General features: G+C 30.2%; 2 protein-coding genes across 22 annotated transcripts in view; one reads left to right on the forward strand and one right to left on the reverse strand.

The window, feature by feature from the left end:
- Window positions 1-12,226, reverse strand: part of LOC123706685 (endophilin-A) — a 30,324-nt gene extending 18,098 nt beyond the window's left edge. For 2 of the 8 annotated variants that reach the window (XM_045656030.1, XM_045656029.1), the window contains exons 1-2: window positions 11,741-11,975; window positions 1,832-1,905 (exon numbers count right to left, since the gene is read on the reverse strand). In XM_045656030.1, the coding sequence (XP_045511986.1) occupies window positions 1,832-1,876 (45 nt within the window). In that variant the 5' untranslated portion in view covers window positions 1,877-1,905; window positions 11,741-11,975. Of the gene's footprint in view, window positions 1-1,831; window positions 1,906-4,276; window positions 4,386-11,740; window positions 11,976-12,143 lie in introns of those variants that run through there. The other 6 variants (XM_045656025.1, XM_045656022.1, XM_045656028.1 and 3 more) reach the window with 4 other exon arrangements.
- A 131-nt stretch (window positions 12,227-12,357) lies between these two features.
- The window catches only part of LOC123706679 (dmX-like protein 2), a 50,755-nt gene continuing 46,692 nt past the window's right edge, over window positions 12,358-16,420 (forward strand). For all 14 annotated transcript variants that reach the window (XM_045656004.1, XM_045655999.1, XM_045656008.1 and 11 more), the window contains exons 1-3: window positions 12,358-12,645; window positions 13,268-13,468; window positions 16,259-16,412. In XM_045656004.1, coding sequence (XP_045511960.1) covers window positions 12,559-12,645; window positions 13,268-13,468; window positions 16,259-16,412 — 442 coding nt within the window. In that variant the 5' untranslated portion in view covers window positions 12,358-12,558. The remainder of the gene's footprint in view (window positions 12,646-13,267; window positions 13,469-16,258; window positions 16,413-16,420) is intronic.

Below are 16,420 nucleotides of genomic sequence, written 5' to 3' on the forward strand. Positions count from 1 at the left end.
ATTTTAGTTCACTACATTCACTTTGACATGCATTTTTAATGCCCCCTTGAATCTGTCAAACACGCCAATATTGCGAATTTTAGATGGCAACCGATTAAACAGTTGCACACTCTCATACCCAATCGACCTCTTCAAATAATTTGTGCGCGGCTTCGGCAAAATAAGCAAACTCGCTCGACGAGTGTGGCGTGTGGTTGTGTCCTTGATTTTCTTAAATGATAAGCCACTATGGAGAGAGCCATTTAATTTTTTTTAAATTAAGATACAAGTGCTATAAACATACAGTTGTTTAATAGTCATAATTTTGGTGTCTTGGTAAATTTTAATAGTCTCCGTTAAAAAATTGTATCTAAATAGTGCCTTTATTAATTTATTTTGTAGTGTTTGTAAGTTTGAAATTATTTTTTTGCATGCTGTACCCCATATTTCAATTAAATATATGAAATGGGGCTTAACTAAACAATTATAAATCAAATGACGTAGGGATTGCGGAATACTTTTTGATATTGACCAAAATCTGCCTATAAGTGATTTCAGTTTGGCAATTATGTGTGAAACATGAATGTTCCACTTTAAATGTTTATCTATTCTAAGACCCAGATATTTCTCCCATTTTTTGTTAGTGATTTCAACGTCTTGAACGATCAGCGGTTGAAAGATATGTATGATTTTATTTTTTGCTCTGAATATTACATAAGATGTTTTTGAGATATTAATAGTTAAGAGATTCTGTTGAAACCAACAAGATAGAGCATTTAGATCTGATTGAGCTTGAACGTTAATATGCGTATAATAACAAACACGTTTAGTTACATAAAAGCTGTTTGTTTAAATTAATCCCTAAAATACGTGTAACATCGTAAGGATATCTATCTCGAGCAAAGGCATGGCAACTATCTAATATTAAAGTTTGGATGGATCCTTTCAACTGTTGCTTACTGTAAGATTCACGTACTTTTAAATTTGTATGCTCTGTTTGTATTTTTATAGTGGTTTATCAATATATTTTAAGATAATAATGAATTGTAATCCGTCAATAAATATATATAGCGTTGTAATCAACTAATGGAACTTTTACTAATCAAAGATTTTTACAATCTTTTGATGGCGTGAGGAAAACCGCCGCGACCACGCCCTCATCCATTTTTCGACACGAGTGGCTTTAAATTTCTGTACTCAGGCAAACTAACATACTCGTATATTGTCTACATTTAAAACTCTGTATAATAAAAATAAGTTTTATAACCTAAGTATTATTTAAAACTTAACATAAAAGTAACAATGACATGACATTACTACATATTAAAATAATAAAACAATAATTTTCTTGCGACACAAATTATAATAAATAAATCAAACTATATAGTCTTAATAGCTGTTTTTTTAAATAGTCTGCCTTTTTAAAGTAATTTTACCGTTTCCATATTAAATGTTCAATTAATTTATCACAACGACTGTCATATTATCGATACAGTCTTATATTAAAAAATCCTAACATAATCACCAGAAAATAGATTAAGTTCTATAAACAATCACAATTCAAACATGGTGCAAAATTGTGGGTGTAAATGTGAAACTTTTTAGCACAAAATTCGTTCAAAGGCCCTTTCAATGTTATTTATCTATACATTAACACTAACAAAGGGATATGAGTCTTAGTTATGAAGATATAAAACACTTTTTATGACATTAGCTTCCAGAACATTAAATAACTTTCCTTATAATATTTGTGATTAAAGCTAAGACTTTCAAATTCAAAACTTTATTACCTCACCCAATGCCTGTATAATAAGTTTTAAATAATTTCGTGGCCTCAGAAGTTATAACTCACCTGATTAGCTTTGTTGATCTGTTTTTTAAGTCCTGCGAATGCCATGATTGCGTGAGTAGTGCCTAATTAAAAATCTGTAACAAGAGAAAGTATTTTATTAATAACGTGATTTTTTAAGCCATATTTTGGGGGAGACGGTCTCACGGCTGAGCGGTATCGGATTCGATTCCAAATCGTGCCAGTTTTTAAATAATTAAACATTCCTAGGCCTCATTGTATTATAAACATTGTTTAAACACATGTTTTTACTTCCAGTGTATTAAGTAATTTTGTCAAAATCACAAAATACATTTTGATGTTTGTGACCCCGAATCCACAAAAATGTATGACGAACTGAACTACATAGTACTTCGGTCTATGGATTAATCAGTCAGAACACACGGTTATATCAATTTGCATATCGAGCGTACGGTAAATTTATATTAAAGCTCACAAACAAAAATGAAATATATAAATTAATTTACTGAAGCAAACACGCAACGAAATACTTCAACGAATTTTTAACCAACAATAAACCACACAAATATCATGGTATATATATTATGGTAATTTTATATGGAAGGTATCACTTCCAAGTGGCGTATATTAACAAAGTTAATGGGATTGTCACGTAGCCGACACTTAGCCACATCTGACTTCAAGAACAGCATCAGTTATTGGCAACTCGCCACGCGGACAGATCGATATGTGTGACGGACATTATGTAATGGAGCCTGAACAATCACGTGTTATCCTAATACGATAAGTACATAGCAGGAGTAGACAAGTGGACAACGAGGCAATAATTTTAATACAATTCATTTAGTATATATTAACAGGAAGATTTATCTTATGGAGAGTAAATTACAATTACAATATGAATATTTGGTCAGCATTTAAACGTATAAATCGCTTTCGATTATTCCAGTGACGTAAATTCGACAATGAGTGTATAAATCGTCAATGAGGTTTAATTATTCTCGTTCAAATAACCACCGAGTCAGCCTCCAGGTGTTTTTAAAATTAAAATTTCGAATTTGTGACTCAATCGATATAATAGTAAAATATATTTAGAATAACATTTGGTATTTGGTAGATAATCACACAAAAATAACACAAATCGTATTAATATTTGCAAACGAAATGCGTAAGACAGATAAGTAATTAACGCAAGCGACTAACAGACTTTTGTGGCCTAGTTAACAGTCATAAATAAAATTACATTTTTCCACTCACAGATAATAAAAATAAATAAAATGTAGCTCTGAATCTGAATAGCATGTTACATATGAATTGGATCTCTCAGTCGGCTTCATTTAACACAAAGTAATATACAATGAATGAAATTGATACTAGAAAGATTATTTCCATTCATAATTAGGTTTTGATATCATAAATTTTCAATTTTGTTTACTAAGAGTTTCTTGATATATTCATGTTTACGTTAACGTAAAATGATGATGACAGTTTGTTCTACGTCCAGTACATACAAAGCAGGCTTTGGTATCCTCTAAGTAAAATAAATCACTATCCGAACCAAAATTATGGTTCCTCAAGCACATTAAGGCAACACATATTTGATGAATAATAATTAAAACATATTTCATGTCAAATTGTTTATGCCGCTACAGTATTTTTGAATTCGGTTCGAAATATGAATTTCTAGAGTATTGATCAAAAGATTCCAATAAATCTTGCCGTTTGAAGATAAGGAGAGCCTTTTCTTGAAAGTCCTTTATGAGGGCAGATTGCTGACATAAGCCGACGAGATACTGAAGTTGGAGCTTAGAAAACTTATCTAACTAATCTTGGTACTTCCTAAGTAGTCGCATATCTTTCGTTGAAATATAATAATATAATAGTTTAAACATATATATTTATAGGCATGTATAACTTGCCAATATAAGAAAATTTATATGAGAATCACAATCACTGATTTCCCTTGAGAACACCATTTACATTAATTATGCTTATCATCATTTTGCTGAATACCGGCGACATTGTTGATTGTATAAATATAGACACTTTCACACTTGTGTTGCGTACCTAAGTGACACCTAAGTGGCATACATAATATGTTAATAAGATATCGAACACTTAATCGATTCTATCATTTTCTTATGCGAGGTCAATATAAAGTGCCATTAATCACTATTCGCAAACTAATGCTACCCACGTAGCTATTAAGATGCGCCCTCTCGATTCCCAAATTGGATTCACCAAGTAATTGACCGTACTTCAAAATAGCACAGTAAGCCTTATATTAAATATTGAAGAAACTAGAATAGCGACAGTATTAAAGCAGTCATAAAAATAGCCACTTTTGTCAATCAATAAAGTCTATTGTACGATTATTTAAGAGCCGTAATGCGTAACGAAAGACATTTGAAATTTTAAAATAATAATTATTTTAATTACTGTAATGATATATTATAATCACTAAAGCGTAATGTACATGACACCTACCTCAGGATCCTTTGTAAAATGCCACAAAATGTGTAGTAATGCTACGGAGCTTCAGTGCTACGGAGGCGTAGCGGTCACGCGTATTTCGTAGCTCGGGGACAACTACGTTCCTCCGTAGAGCATATAGGTGCGCGCGCAGCCTCGCCCCCACACTACGTGAACCCAATATCAATCCAAGATTTTATTTCGAAATTATTTACCTAGATATATTATATATATTCTATATATGTGGGGACGATTATCATTTGATTAATCAGTTATGTATCGTATTTGCTTGATCAGTTACAGTCGCAGATGATACCTACTTTTCCATACCTTAAATATTAAATTATCCAACTTCTTTTATAAGGTAAGAAAAAAAATTAGAATATATTTCAATTATTATATTAAAAAGTTAGTTATCAATAACGTGGAAAAAATGCTAATTGAAGAAAAGCTAATATTTATAATTAAAGTAAATATTTTCTTGTGAAAAATAAGTAAATAAGGAATATACTAGTACATATAAAAGGACCGAGAAAAGATTGGAATCCCCTATATAGTTTATTGCATTTGCACCGCGTAACTTTTCCTCACTGTACAACACGTTCCGCAAGTTCCTCTTTTACGACCGAACTTCTTACATGTCAAAGTTTTAATTTAAAATTATATAGTATCATCATTACAATCACTATATATCACTTATATAAGACAATGACGATTTTTGACGAAAATTTAAACAAAATACTGCTACTAGATTTAATGAACTATTTTTTACCATTAAAACGCATTAATTTAAAAGAATTATATTACATATATATTATATATATTAAATTCGTTAATAAAACATTATATTAAGGTGAGAATTATATAAATAATAGTCGAGCGAAGATTTAATACGGAAAAGAACTGACACTGACAATCATAATTTAGACCCAGGCTTTACGCTCAAAACCTCCGTAGCAGTATACACTACATATAAAGAGTGGACATATCTTCTCCTATTTACTATTCGTCTTCTCACTCTAGAATTAGTCATCACAAATCTGAGCTTTTATGTTAGAAGAAGCTTTAGCAAAGCGAGGACCGAAATGAAAATAAAATAATTAAACACTGGAGACTTATTGCCACTCTTATTATCAGTGTCAAATTAAAAGCAAGGTACTAATGAGAGACTTTCACACCGTATGCGTTTTATATAAAACCGTGTGGGTGCACTTCATCAAAGGAGTGCTATTTTCCACCCGCAGGCTTTTCGCCTACGTAATCTATATAAGCTGAAATAAAATCTAAATTTGTTTTATAAATATATTCTATTTCAACTCTCGACAAAATATACATTCAAGATAAGCTTTCGTGACATTTAATTTTGACATGTATTTGTAACATTGACTTTGAAATGTATTTAATTAATTTGAAACAAAGCAAATAATTAAGGTATTCTACAACGTCAATTTTAATTAAATGCAGCAGTTAATCTAAGAGCTGTCAAACCGGGTTTTTTAAGCAGGTTAACATATTTATTATGAAAAATTTTCTCACGTCGTATTAAGTAATTAATTTTCACGTTAGCCCCGTCTCATCTACCTCGGACAAGCAAAAAATCTGGGGCGGCCGCGGAGCAGGCGGAAAATAAGATTTTGTTCCCTTTGTAGTAGAGACTCTTGGCCCGTGGGGTTCAAGTACACAGGCCCTATTTAAGTTGGCGTCTGGTAGATAAGACCGGTGACTGCAGAGCTGGTGCTTTCCTTGCTTAACTAATAAGTATCGCAATACAGCCAGGAAATGCTGCCAGCGTTAAAGGTACACAGGGATCAGACTTTTTACATTTTTTTAATTTTTTTAGTTATTTTTACTATTACTATGTATTTTAAGGAAATTGTAAATACTGTATATTTGACTGTTATATTAAATCCTACATTTGTGTCATTCATTTTCAAATTTATTATGTAGAGTCGTTTAAGATCTTCTGTATACTATATGTTTCGCACTTTAAGCACTTCACAATACTAAAAAATTTCTTTAATTTGGGTTGCCTGGACATTGCTTGACAGAAAGGCGCTGGACAGTAACTGGTGGAAACAGATAATCCGCTCTAGATGCTTCGTTGCTAACCAGGACGCTCATACATGAGCTGCAGCTTGAAGAGAGGAATTGCTTATATATAAAAAAATCCGTTACACATTAACTTTTATAACTTCTATTTAAATTGTACAATGTCCAAGCTTGAATACATAAAATAGTTATTATATAGGACTTTAAAAGTTAAAACACTGACCTAGAATTGATTTTATTCAAAGTATGCCTCTCTTTAAAGCTGCTTAGACCGCAGTAAAACATGTACAAAATGTTCTATTGTTCCCGATTTTACAGGTGTATCAAATGTATGTGCACTGCATATATATTGTGTGGCATAATCTATCTATTTTAATCGAGAACTCACTGAACAATATATATTATATATAAAAAATATAGGATTATGTCCAATTAAATTATAAACATCATATTCTTAGTATAAAACAAACAAAACAAGTCTCCATGTATTCTATAGTACAGAGACACAATCCTTCACAAGTAAATAGTCATTATTACGTATGTACAGCTTTTAGTTCTTTTAGCTCCTATTTTTTCCTTGCAATATTAGATCGCTAGAAGGAAGAAACTACAAATATTAGAAAATGTCTCCACTTTCCGTATAAAGTATTAAACTAGCAAAGATGCTGAAAAGGCGTTTCTAAATAAGATTCAATTTCGAGATGTTGTAGACTTTAACCTATACACGAAATGTATACGATATTATGGAAAAAAAATTTGGGTGTTTAAATATATGGGTGTTAGTTTTATTTTAGGTATTTATTTATAAAAAATGCATTTAACTTTAACAAGTTTGATGTCTTGGTGAAGCAAATTTGCGAAAATAATTGTATGTTACAAGGTTTCGTTTCAGACAAAACTATCTACGGTACAAATGCTCTCACAGTGTTCAAGTAATATGAAAAACTACCTTATATATATCTATTTTATATGTCTATGTAGCTGGACGTCTTCAATCATACAAAACGGAAGCGAAGTTTTTACGGAAAAATTGTTACTTTGATTTTACTAAACCGTTTATTGTAAATATTAACTTTCTAACGATCTTTGTCGCCAAAATGTGTCACTAACATGAGTGCTTTCTAACGAATGTTCATTTTTATATTTATAAGGAAGGAATATTTTCCCTATAACGACTAATTAGGTCCAGGGGTAATCGTAACCTCACATTGACGTGAAAAGGTAATTTAGTAGACGGAATGATGACCTGGCGGTTCATTCAGATGCCCCAACATAGCATTGGATCGAAGTAAGCTGCGCGCGCATATTTTGTAAAATTTTAATAATATCAAATTAGTCACAATTCCCTATTCACGATTATCTAGAGCCTTAAGGGTATTTTATATAAGTTTAATATAAATATATATAGATAACAAAGACAAATAAGTCACAAACACTTGTTAAAAATAATCGCGTTTTTCCATAGGGATAATAACAGTTCGATATATATTGCATTCTAATTATATTTATTATACCGGACTATTTGATAACCGCCATCAAAACGTAAGGTTTAATTTATATATATAAGGGTATCTAAGTCTCGCTTAGCGAATTCCGTCATTATGTACGTATTCTAGAAACAGATTAAACCCAATAAATAATCTAATAAATCTAACTGGGATCTTGTTTCGAGAGCAGTTAAACCATTTTATATGATTTTTCAAATTATCAACCATTCTTAAGGATAGGTTATGAGACACGTATTGGGATATGGGCTGTAGTACTACGATAATAATATCATCGTAAGCTTAAGTTATCATACTTGTTGATGCCCGCTGATTGGTTGTCAATTAGAAAATCACAGAAATCCATTTTATTTTAATAATTAATTTAACAGAGCCGACAACAGAAACTATCCAATTGTTTCTGATTTATATATATGCATACGGGGATTACGACTAGCCATAATGACACATGATACAACTCATCTGGCGATACATGAGATAGAGTTAAAAGTATCTGGTATCTCGACTCGTTTGTTTAATCCTTTACATATTATGTAAATTAAAATTGGCACAAAATTTTAAATCTGATTTGTGCTGAGTAATTTCTCAATATCCATAGCACAGATCATGCATTATATAACTCTATGAGAACTAAGTTTCTATATATTGAAGCTCAGAGCCATTTTCTTCTATTACAAAATCACCGATCCAAGCCGAAGTCAACAAATAAAAATGTTTACTGATTACTTTAAAAATTAATGTAAAAGATTGAAGCGTATATCATAAGCGGCTTTCCGAGTAATAACAATTAGACTTGACATCGAAATATAATTTGCGTCTGAAATGGGAATTTGCGACAGTCAAATATTTATAAAACACATCCAACTTCTAATAATATTAATAACACAGATTAATTTATCTTACTTATAACAATTTTACTCAAGAAAAAGAAAAGAGAACTAGATACTATATTAGTATGTACAAATAATAACCAAACATATTACAATTATTTAGGTTTCCGTACATACTCTATATTTCGTTTTGAAACCTTGAAAAACAGTCCGTTATGTTATTTAATAATTATTTTAAGAGTCAAGGCACTAAAAATATACAATTATAAAATTTGTCTCAGTTTCCCATACTTTATTAAAATTAAACTCTTTAAAATATAATAATTTTAAGAAATAGAAAATATAAACCAAAATACTTCAACGGATATAGATAGATAGATATAGCAGTAATCTTTATCACCACACGTTCACTCCCACGCGTTTATTACTTTGACTACAATCACCAAAATAATAAACGCATTACCCAATTAGAAAATTATTTTAATCAAACAAAAAGTTCGTCTATGTATTCTAAGCTTCTAAAGGTACTAGGTTTTAAAGAAAGATTATAATGAAAGGTTCTCATGCTTCATTCAAGCTTCGCATAAGATAGGCCAGCATCCCGTTACCTTGAAGATGTCAAGACGTAGGCGTATCTGATAGGGCGCCCGCCTGTCTGCCGACTCACGTTAACCATGAACCAGGCCAATAGCTCCAGCCAAGTAGGTTAAGTACAGTCCTTTATTACCATGTGCCATTTTTAGTCCAATATTTTAATTACTTGTTTCCATATACATATTTATTTCAAATATTTTAAGATAAAGAATATTGAAGGATATTTAAAACAAGTTTTAATTTGTTTTAAATATTTTGCGTCTGTCCAATAATACTAAAAATTATTTTAAAAAAAACATCTTGTATAAGGCAAAATGTTATAACGACATATAAAGACGACAGAAAATCTACCTCTACACACATATGTTAGCTTTACTTGGTAGTTTTATACATTTTACAGTCTTTAGTTAGATATTTACTAAAGTATTTGATTATCTTAAAGATAACATATTCAAATACCCAAATAATTAATTTAAAAATTGTTAATCAGTTATCCCCTACATTGAATGATAAGGTATTTGTCAATGGATTTATGAATGAAAGAGTGGAATGAATTGAAATTCTTTTTTTTATTTTGCGGGTACGTTGTAATCCCTTTTTATTCATAAAAACTCAATCTGTTTTTTTTCTCTTTCTATCAAATTGTGTATACACAGCGTATACGCTGTGATGAAAAGAGAGATCAACAAAATACTTTGATCGATATAGTTATTAGGTTTCTTAATCTTTAGATCATTTAAGAGCAATGAAAAATACACATATTATAAAGTTCATAGCTCTGTAGGTACACAGTATATAGTTTTTTTTTTTTTGTAATATTCTTTAGATTCCAAATTCTGAATTAGAAATTACGCGGAGTGGCTACTCGCTTACTTTAGTGCCTCGATTGTCCAAGTTTAAATTATACAGAAGTGTAACTGTCTCCAGTGTGAAGAAGCGGAATATTCATGTTCGCTAACAATTACGTCAAACAACTTCTGGCTTTACATTTAAGCGTATAACCCGAAAAAAAGCTGTATGTTCTATGTTTTAAGAAGAAAACCTCGTTGAAATGTTTAGAAATTAATCTCCGATTGCAGCATTAAAGGAAGTTATAGCCAACAAAAAGTGTTCTACACGCTAATTCCGTCTCAGATCCCGAGATAAGGTGACTTCATAGGTACATAATAAATATAAAGGCCAATTCATAAGTCATATTTGTGTTTCTTTAAAGTCGTGGTACAAGCGTTGTTGTTTACATAACAAACACATGGTCGTTATAAAAAGCCGCGATTTCAAACCGGCGCGGATGTAGTAAAGACGCTAATTGTAGGGCAAGCGAGGGTACTCTATAAATAGACGGAACCCCGCAACGTCTGTGTATGCAATTGGCATTAAAGGGTTTATTTGTTTGTTTAATTTTTTTATCATTACTACATTATTATACAAATTTTAACGGAAACCTTCATAAATACATACATGTTGATAAATTACATACCACAAACATGTATATTAAGTAGATCAGCCATAGGGTTATTATTTAAAAAAAATCACAATAAAAAATATAAAGAAGGGCATTTAAATTATATAGAAATTAAATTTAAAAAAAAATTTAGCAATACAAATAAAAGTCAAATATAGTCCCAACAAGATTATGTAATCTTATCTCTAGTAAAGGTTGATGCCATCTAATTATCATTCCAAAAAACGATTCATGTAAATGAAAGATTAATCAGTGAATTGAAGAACAAACAATAAGACATTCAGAATTAGAATATAATCAACTTCCAACTTCAACACATAGTAAAAAGGGTTCATTATTCAATACACATGATATTACAGATGTTATTAGACCCAATTAGGAGTGACTGTTAAAAATAAAACCATTCATGATATAATCAAGCCGGAAATAAAGGACACTGATTCAAGAGTTATCAGACAATTGAATTGTGTAAATAAATATTTTTTTATTTAAAATGTAGCTTCTTACATAAATAAATATATGAGAACACAATAATATATTTATGAATTGACGTTTAATAAAAATATTAACCACATTTATTAAAAATAAAAAGTACACATATTTTTACATCAAAAAAAAAACTGAAGCAGATCTTAATTCAACATGTATTTTTTATGTTCGATTTCATTAGGTTTTCTTATCTTATTCTAGTGTTTGTTAGAGAGATGTCTCTGCAAATAAATTAATCTAGTAGCTACTTTTTCTGTACCTCAAAAAAGTAGTTTAAATATAAATTATGATTAACAGTAAATCCAGGAAATTCCTTGTAATTATTTTGACAATTACAACAATAATTTCACACTCAAGCATTGAATTGGTTTTGAAGCTATTGCATGAAGAGCACTGAAGTAATTTGAAATTCTAAACTTCATTGTTATTATTATATTTATATTACAGACTTTGTGTTTAAGAATAAAATAGACATATCAAAACCATATAATGGTTGACTTAGATTATCTATTGCTTAAACTGAGTTTCAGAAATTAAAAAAAAAACTTACCTTGATCAGATGCTAGGTAGACCACCAGAAACTTTCAGAATACTCAACACAACTATTTTTGATATGGAAGTAACCATGGAGCAAATTAATAAATATTATTTAATGTGGAAACAAGATTCCAGATGAAAGATGATGATTTAAAAATAATGTATGTTTACACACCCTACAGTTTTTCAATTTTTAATTTCTCTATTTCCAATCAGTTTAGAAGATACAACAGTCAACAAAATGACGTACAACGGATGACGTTTGACTAGACTAACATTTGGCAATTTAAAGTTCCAAAATTCTCAATTAACATATAACTTATTTGTTACTGTCAATGTCATAAAATTGCGCCTTTCCTTGGCTTGTTTTTAATTCGTAACTGCAATGAGCAACGAAAGTAGAGAATATAGATTACCTTCTTCGATCATAACTGTGATTGATAAATAATTAAAACTTGCTAAACTTATATAAAGATAACTTTTTTTCATGATTTGATCAAGAATAAGCTTCTCCAGATTTTGAAGCTAGACTTTAGTTCGCTTTATGTCATTAATAAATCAAAGTCGCTACGACTTCTTTGTCATAGGACTTGAGACTTTGATGTCAAATCATTGTCACATTAAGTACGTCATTCTGTTACGTTCGATGTATGGTTTCTTTCGTGATTTCGCATAGAAATATTCGTAATCATAAAAAGTGGCTTCATTTATTGTCAGATTGAAATTTCTGAGATGCTAATCAATAATGTATTACTATTATAAAATTGTGTCACCGTTGTTCAGTTTCTTGGTGCAAACTTAGGAAATAAATTATAATTATATTAGCTCATAATGAACTGTCATCAAGTTCTTAGTGGTGCCTGTAATTCAGGGGATCAATGTTTTGCTGTTGGTTCCGTAGAGGGAATTCCTTTTACAGTAAGTCATAATGTTTAACTGTACTATCATATTTATTCAAGATCATTTAGTATCTTTTGTGCAATTGAAAAAAATGACTATATTAACATCAGGAAAATTAGGACTAAACACTATCTTTGATCACCTGTTTTTAATCTGATCATAAGTTGAAATGATTCGACACAGTTATATACTATAACAAGCCTTAAACAAATAAATATTAATATGTTTTGACATATAGTGTGAATTGTTGAGCAGGTTTTTGATATTTAAATTATGACATTATCCTAAGTTAAAGGATAAATAGTTTACCTTCATTTGTTATTCTACTTATAATTAATTCTTTGATTTACTTATTCTTATTCTTATTTTTATGTAGATCATGACCAACGATTTTTCTATGGAAATAAACATATACTTTTTGATGTTCAAAGTTTGGTCAGCTAACTTAAAAATAACAAACAATTATTATTATACCATAGCAATGTATATATCTATTTTCATCATTCACATCCGACAGTGATATTGTAAATACCTATAAATATTTGATATGTTTTTATAATTTTGAAATAATTTAGTCTTGACATTAAAGTTCTACAAAATATATTTAAGACAATATCTATAAATAATATTTTTGTTTAAGGCATATGCAGCTGGATGTAACATAGTAATTCTTGCATCAAATTTTGAGCGTGTTCAAATAATACCTGGTGCCATACATGGTTACATTCGCATAAGTTCTTTGGACTGCAGTACCGATACGGGAAAAATTGCTGCTGCATATGGTGCTGAAGTCTGCATTTTTGAACCAACACCATTGATTCATACAGCATCCACTACTCATGTAAGTAGTCCAAGCAATATTATGTATATCCAATAATTATTGGATTTTTTCTAAATTACATATATTTAAGATAAGTATATGTAAATGAGATGTCTAACAGATACTGTATCTAGTTATTCAGATCATTATTATTGATATTCATATTAGATATTGAAAATTATACATCAACAGTCATTTTTATTATTAGATTTTATACTATTTTTTGTGTTAATATGGATGTGGAACAAAAAAAGGTACTTCCAAAAATTTACTGATAAGATATTAGATGCAACCTATCTTTGTTTACCTCCTTATCTGACATTTATTGATATAGTCCAGATATAGGGTAAAGAAAGCTAACCTTTATTTTTTATCTATTAATATAGTAAATAAAATCTTCTTAACAGTAGCGACTATGTATAACTTTTCCCTAAACTTAAAAATAAATAAAATATAATTAAAACATTATAGAAATATAAATTAATCCACACCATATAGTAATTTACATCTCCTTTTTTTTAACAACAATATAGAAAATTCAGTATTAATAAATTTGGACTAGTTAGTTGTCTTCATGGAATTTCTCCCAATTGTATCAAGTTGTGTGGCCTTGATATATACTATACAATTTATTTTCACTTTAATTACATTTTCACCGCGCGAAGCGTCTGAAACAGAAATCAAAAATTAGGTTAATGATTAAAACTTCCAGACAAACACAATCAAAACGTAAACTATTTTTACAATTGCACCAATTGCGCTGTTGTATTATGATTTGGATAGATGTTAATCGTATTAAATGGAAAAGCCGAAATTTGCAGTGGTTCGTTCGTGGTTTATTGTGAGAATTTTAATCTTAGGCTATTTACAGGTTTTACAGATTATGGCTACTACCTCTCAGTTAAATATTTTTATGATATGTATTTTATATCTGTTTCTTGTCTAAACAAATTGTACTGGACATTTACCTTATTTCCGATCTACATTTCTGTAGAAAAATCCCTTTCAATTTGCAAATTAAACATTCAATCTTCAAAAGTTATGTAATTTTTGCGTATTGATTTTATTTCTGCTCTCGATTCACTGCATACAGAATGTAATATAATGCGGCATACATATTCATGACTACTATTATTAACGATTTATTTAAGATTCATTTTTATTTATGTTAAAACATTTCACGAATAGTATATGATTTAAAAATGAACAAACATTTATTGATGGATAAAATTATTCAGCAATTATTTTGCCTAATATTAACGTATCGCTAATATTTGTTGTTCGATAACGGTTGACTAGGTGTGCTCATTTTATTTGATAATTCTATATTACTTAACGTATTGTCTATCCGACCTAAACGGATATGTTAAAAATCTAAACGGGTTTGCAGGAATCAATTTGTTCAGTTTGCGTCGGTCACATGACCAATTGTACATTAAATTGCTCTTCATAATAATGCAGTACCGCTAACTTGCTTATTACGTCACCTAATCGAAAAATCGCGTTCGAATCGTTATGTATGCGTTAACTAGTTTTTACCTCAGTGTCCTAGAAAATAAATGATGTTTATTAAGTACGCGGTCACCAATTGCAATAAATGTATTAGCTTTGATTATTTATTAGGCTTCTGTGCTGTCGAAACAATTATATGTCCCACAAATCATCTTATTAAACGGTTAAAGTAACACGATTCTATCTCCTATATTTGAGTCCAGTATAAACTAGTGTCTGCTTCGTCCTTCAAAGTTTTGAAGGTGGGCATGACACCTTATAAGATTGAATTATGTCGTACCGACTGAGTGGAGGTCAAGCAACAAGAGGGTGCTAAATTTTAATCCGTATACGAGGCCTCAAATGATAAGATCTAGATTCTAGACCGAGCCAATAACCTGAACCGACGTCTTAGCAGTCGTATAATTTACTTTTAATATAATACAATTAAATACTTCACTTTGAAATCTTACAAACTATAGAAATTACATATAGGCTAATTAGCGTATTGTGAATTACTTTTTAATACAATTATATATGGTATAATTGGTTAACGTATAATATAACATATTTATATCTACTATCATTTTAAGGTTTTAAATAGCCACATACGGTAGGCATAGGCTAATCTCGGATTTAATGAATAATTAATGTTCCTTTATAACATTATAGTAATAAGTATATATATGAAAACGTAAACCGTATTTGCGAATTCAAGCGAGGCGTAGATTTGTTGACCCTCTTGTTCGACAATACAAATACTGAATTATTTGTTCGCTGTAGTTCGTGTCGCTTACTAATACTTAGTTCAGTTTACAGATATTGTTTATTAGTACGTAAAAGGAAATAGAATTGTTAAAATTAATTTGTGTATGTATTAATTGTTTTCATGACAGTGCTATGGGGACCAAGGTCCCCTATAATGAGAGCACGAAATACGTTATCTTATAAATATAGAAGCTTAAAATATTATACCTTACAAAGTTTACCTAATGTTTTTAGTAAGTATTGTGAAAAAAACATTATCGCAGACCATATGTTAAATCGAATAGTTATTGATAAGGTTGTGTTAAGGCCTCGCTGGTTTAGATTAAACAGTTACATTGTAAAACTGATTTAATTTTTAAGACTGGGTCTACGAATAAAAATTTGAGTTCAAATTTTTACTGGCTGTTAAAAATACTATTCATCATTTCGCATTATCATGCACACAACTTCAACGTTATCAAACGGTACTTGTTTTCTCTATAAAACTCTTTTTTGGACCTAAATATATTCAAATATAAATATTCTAAACTTTGTTTCATTATTGAATTGTAGGGGCTGGAATACAGATGGGTCCAAACAGGGAAATTGGTGGCAGACGGCCCTATAACCGCTCTATCATGGAACCTGGAAGGCACGCGTCTGCTCACTGGTGGTAGGATTTTACAACTGTGGCATCAGGCATCGCTTTATCAAGATGATAGTCAACGTAAGTTC

Source organism: Pieris brassicae, chromosome 3 (assembly GCF_905147105.1).
Source record: "Pieris brassicae chromosome 3, ilPieBrab1.1, whole genome shotgun sequence".
Lineage (NCBI taxonomy): Eukaryota > Metazoa > Arthropoda > Insecta > Lepidoptera > Pieridae > Pieris > Pieris brassicae.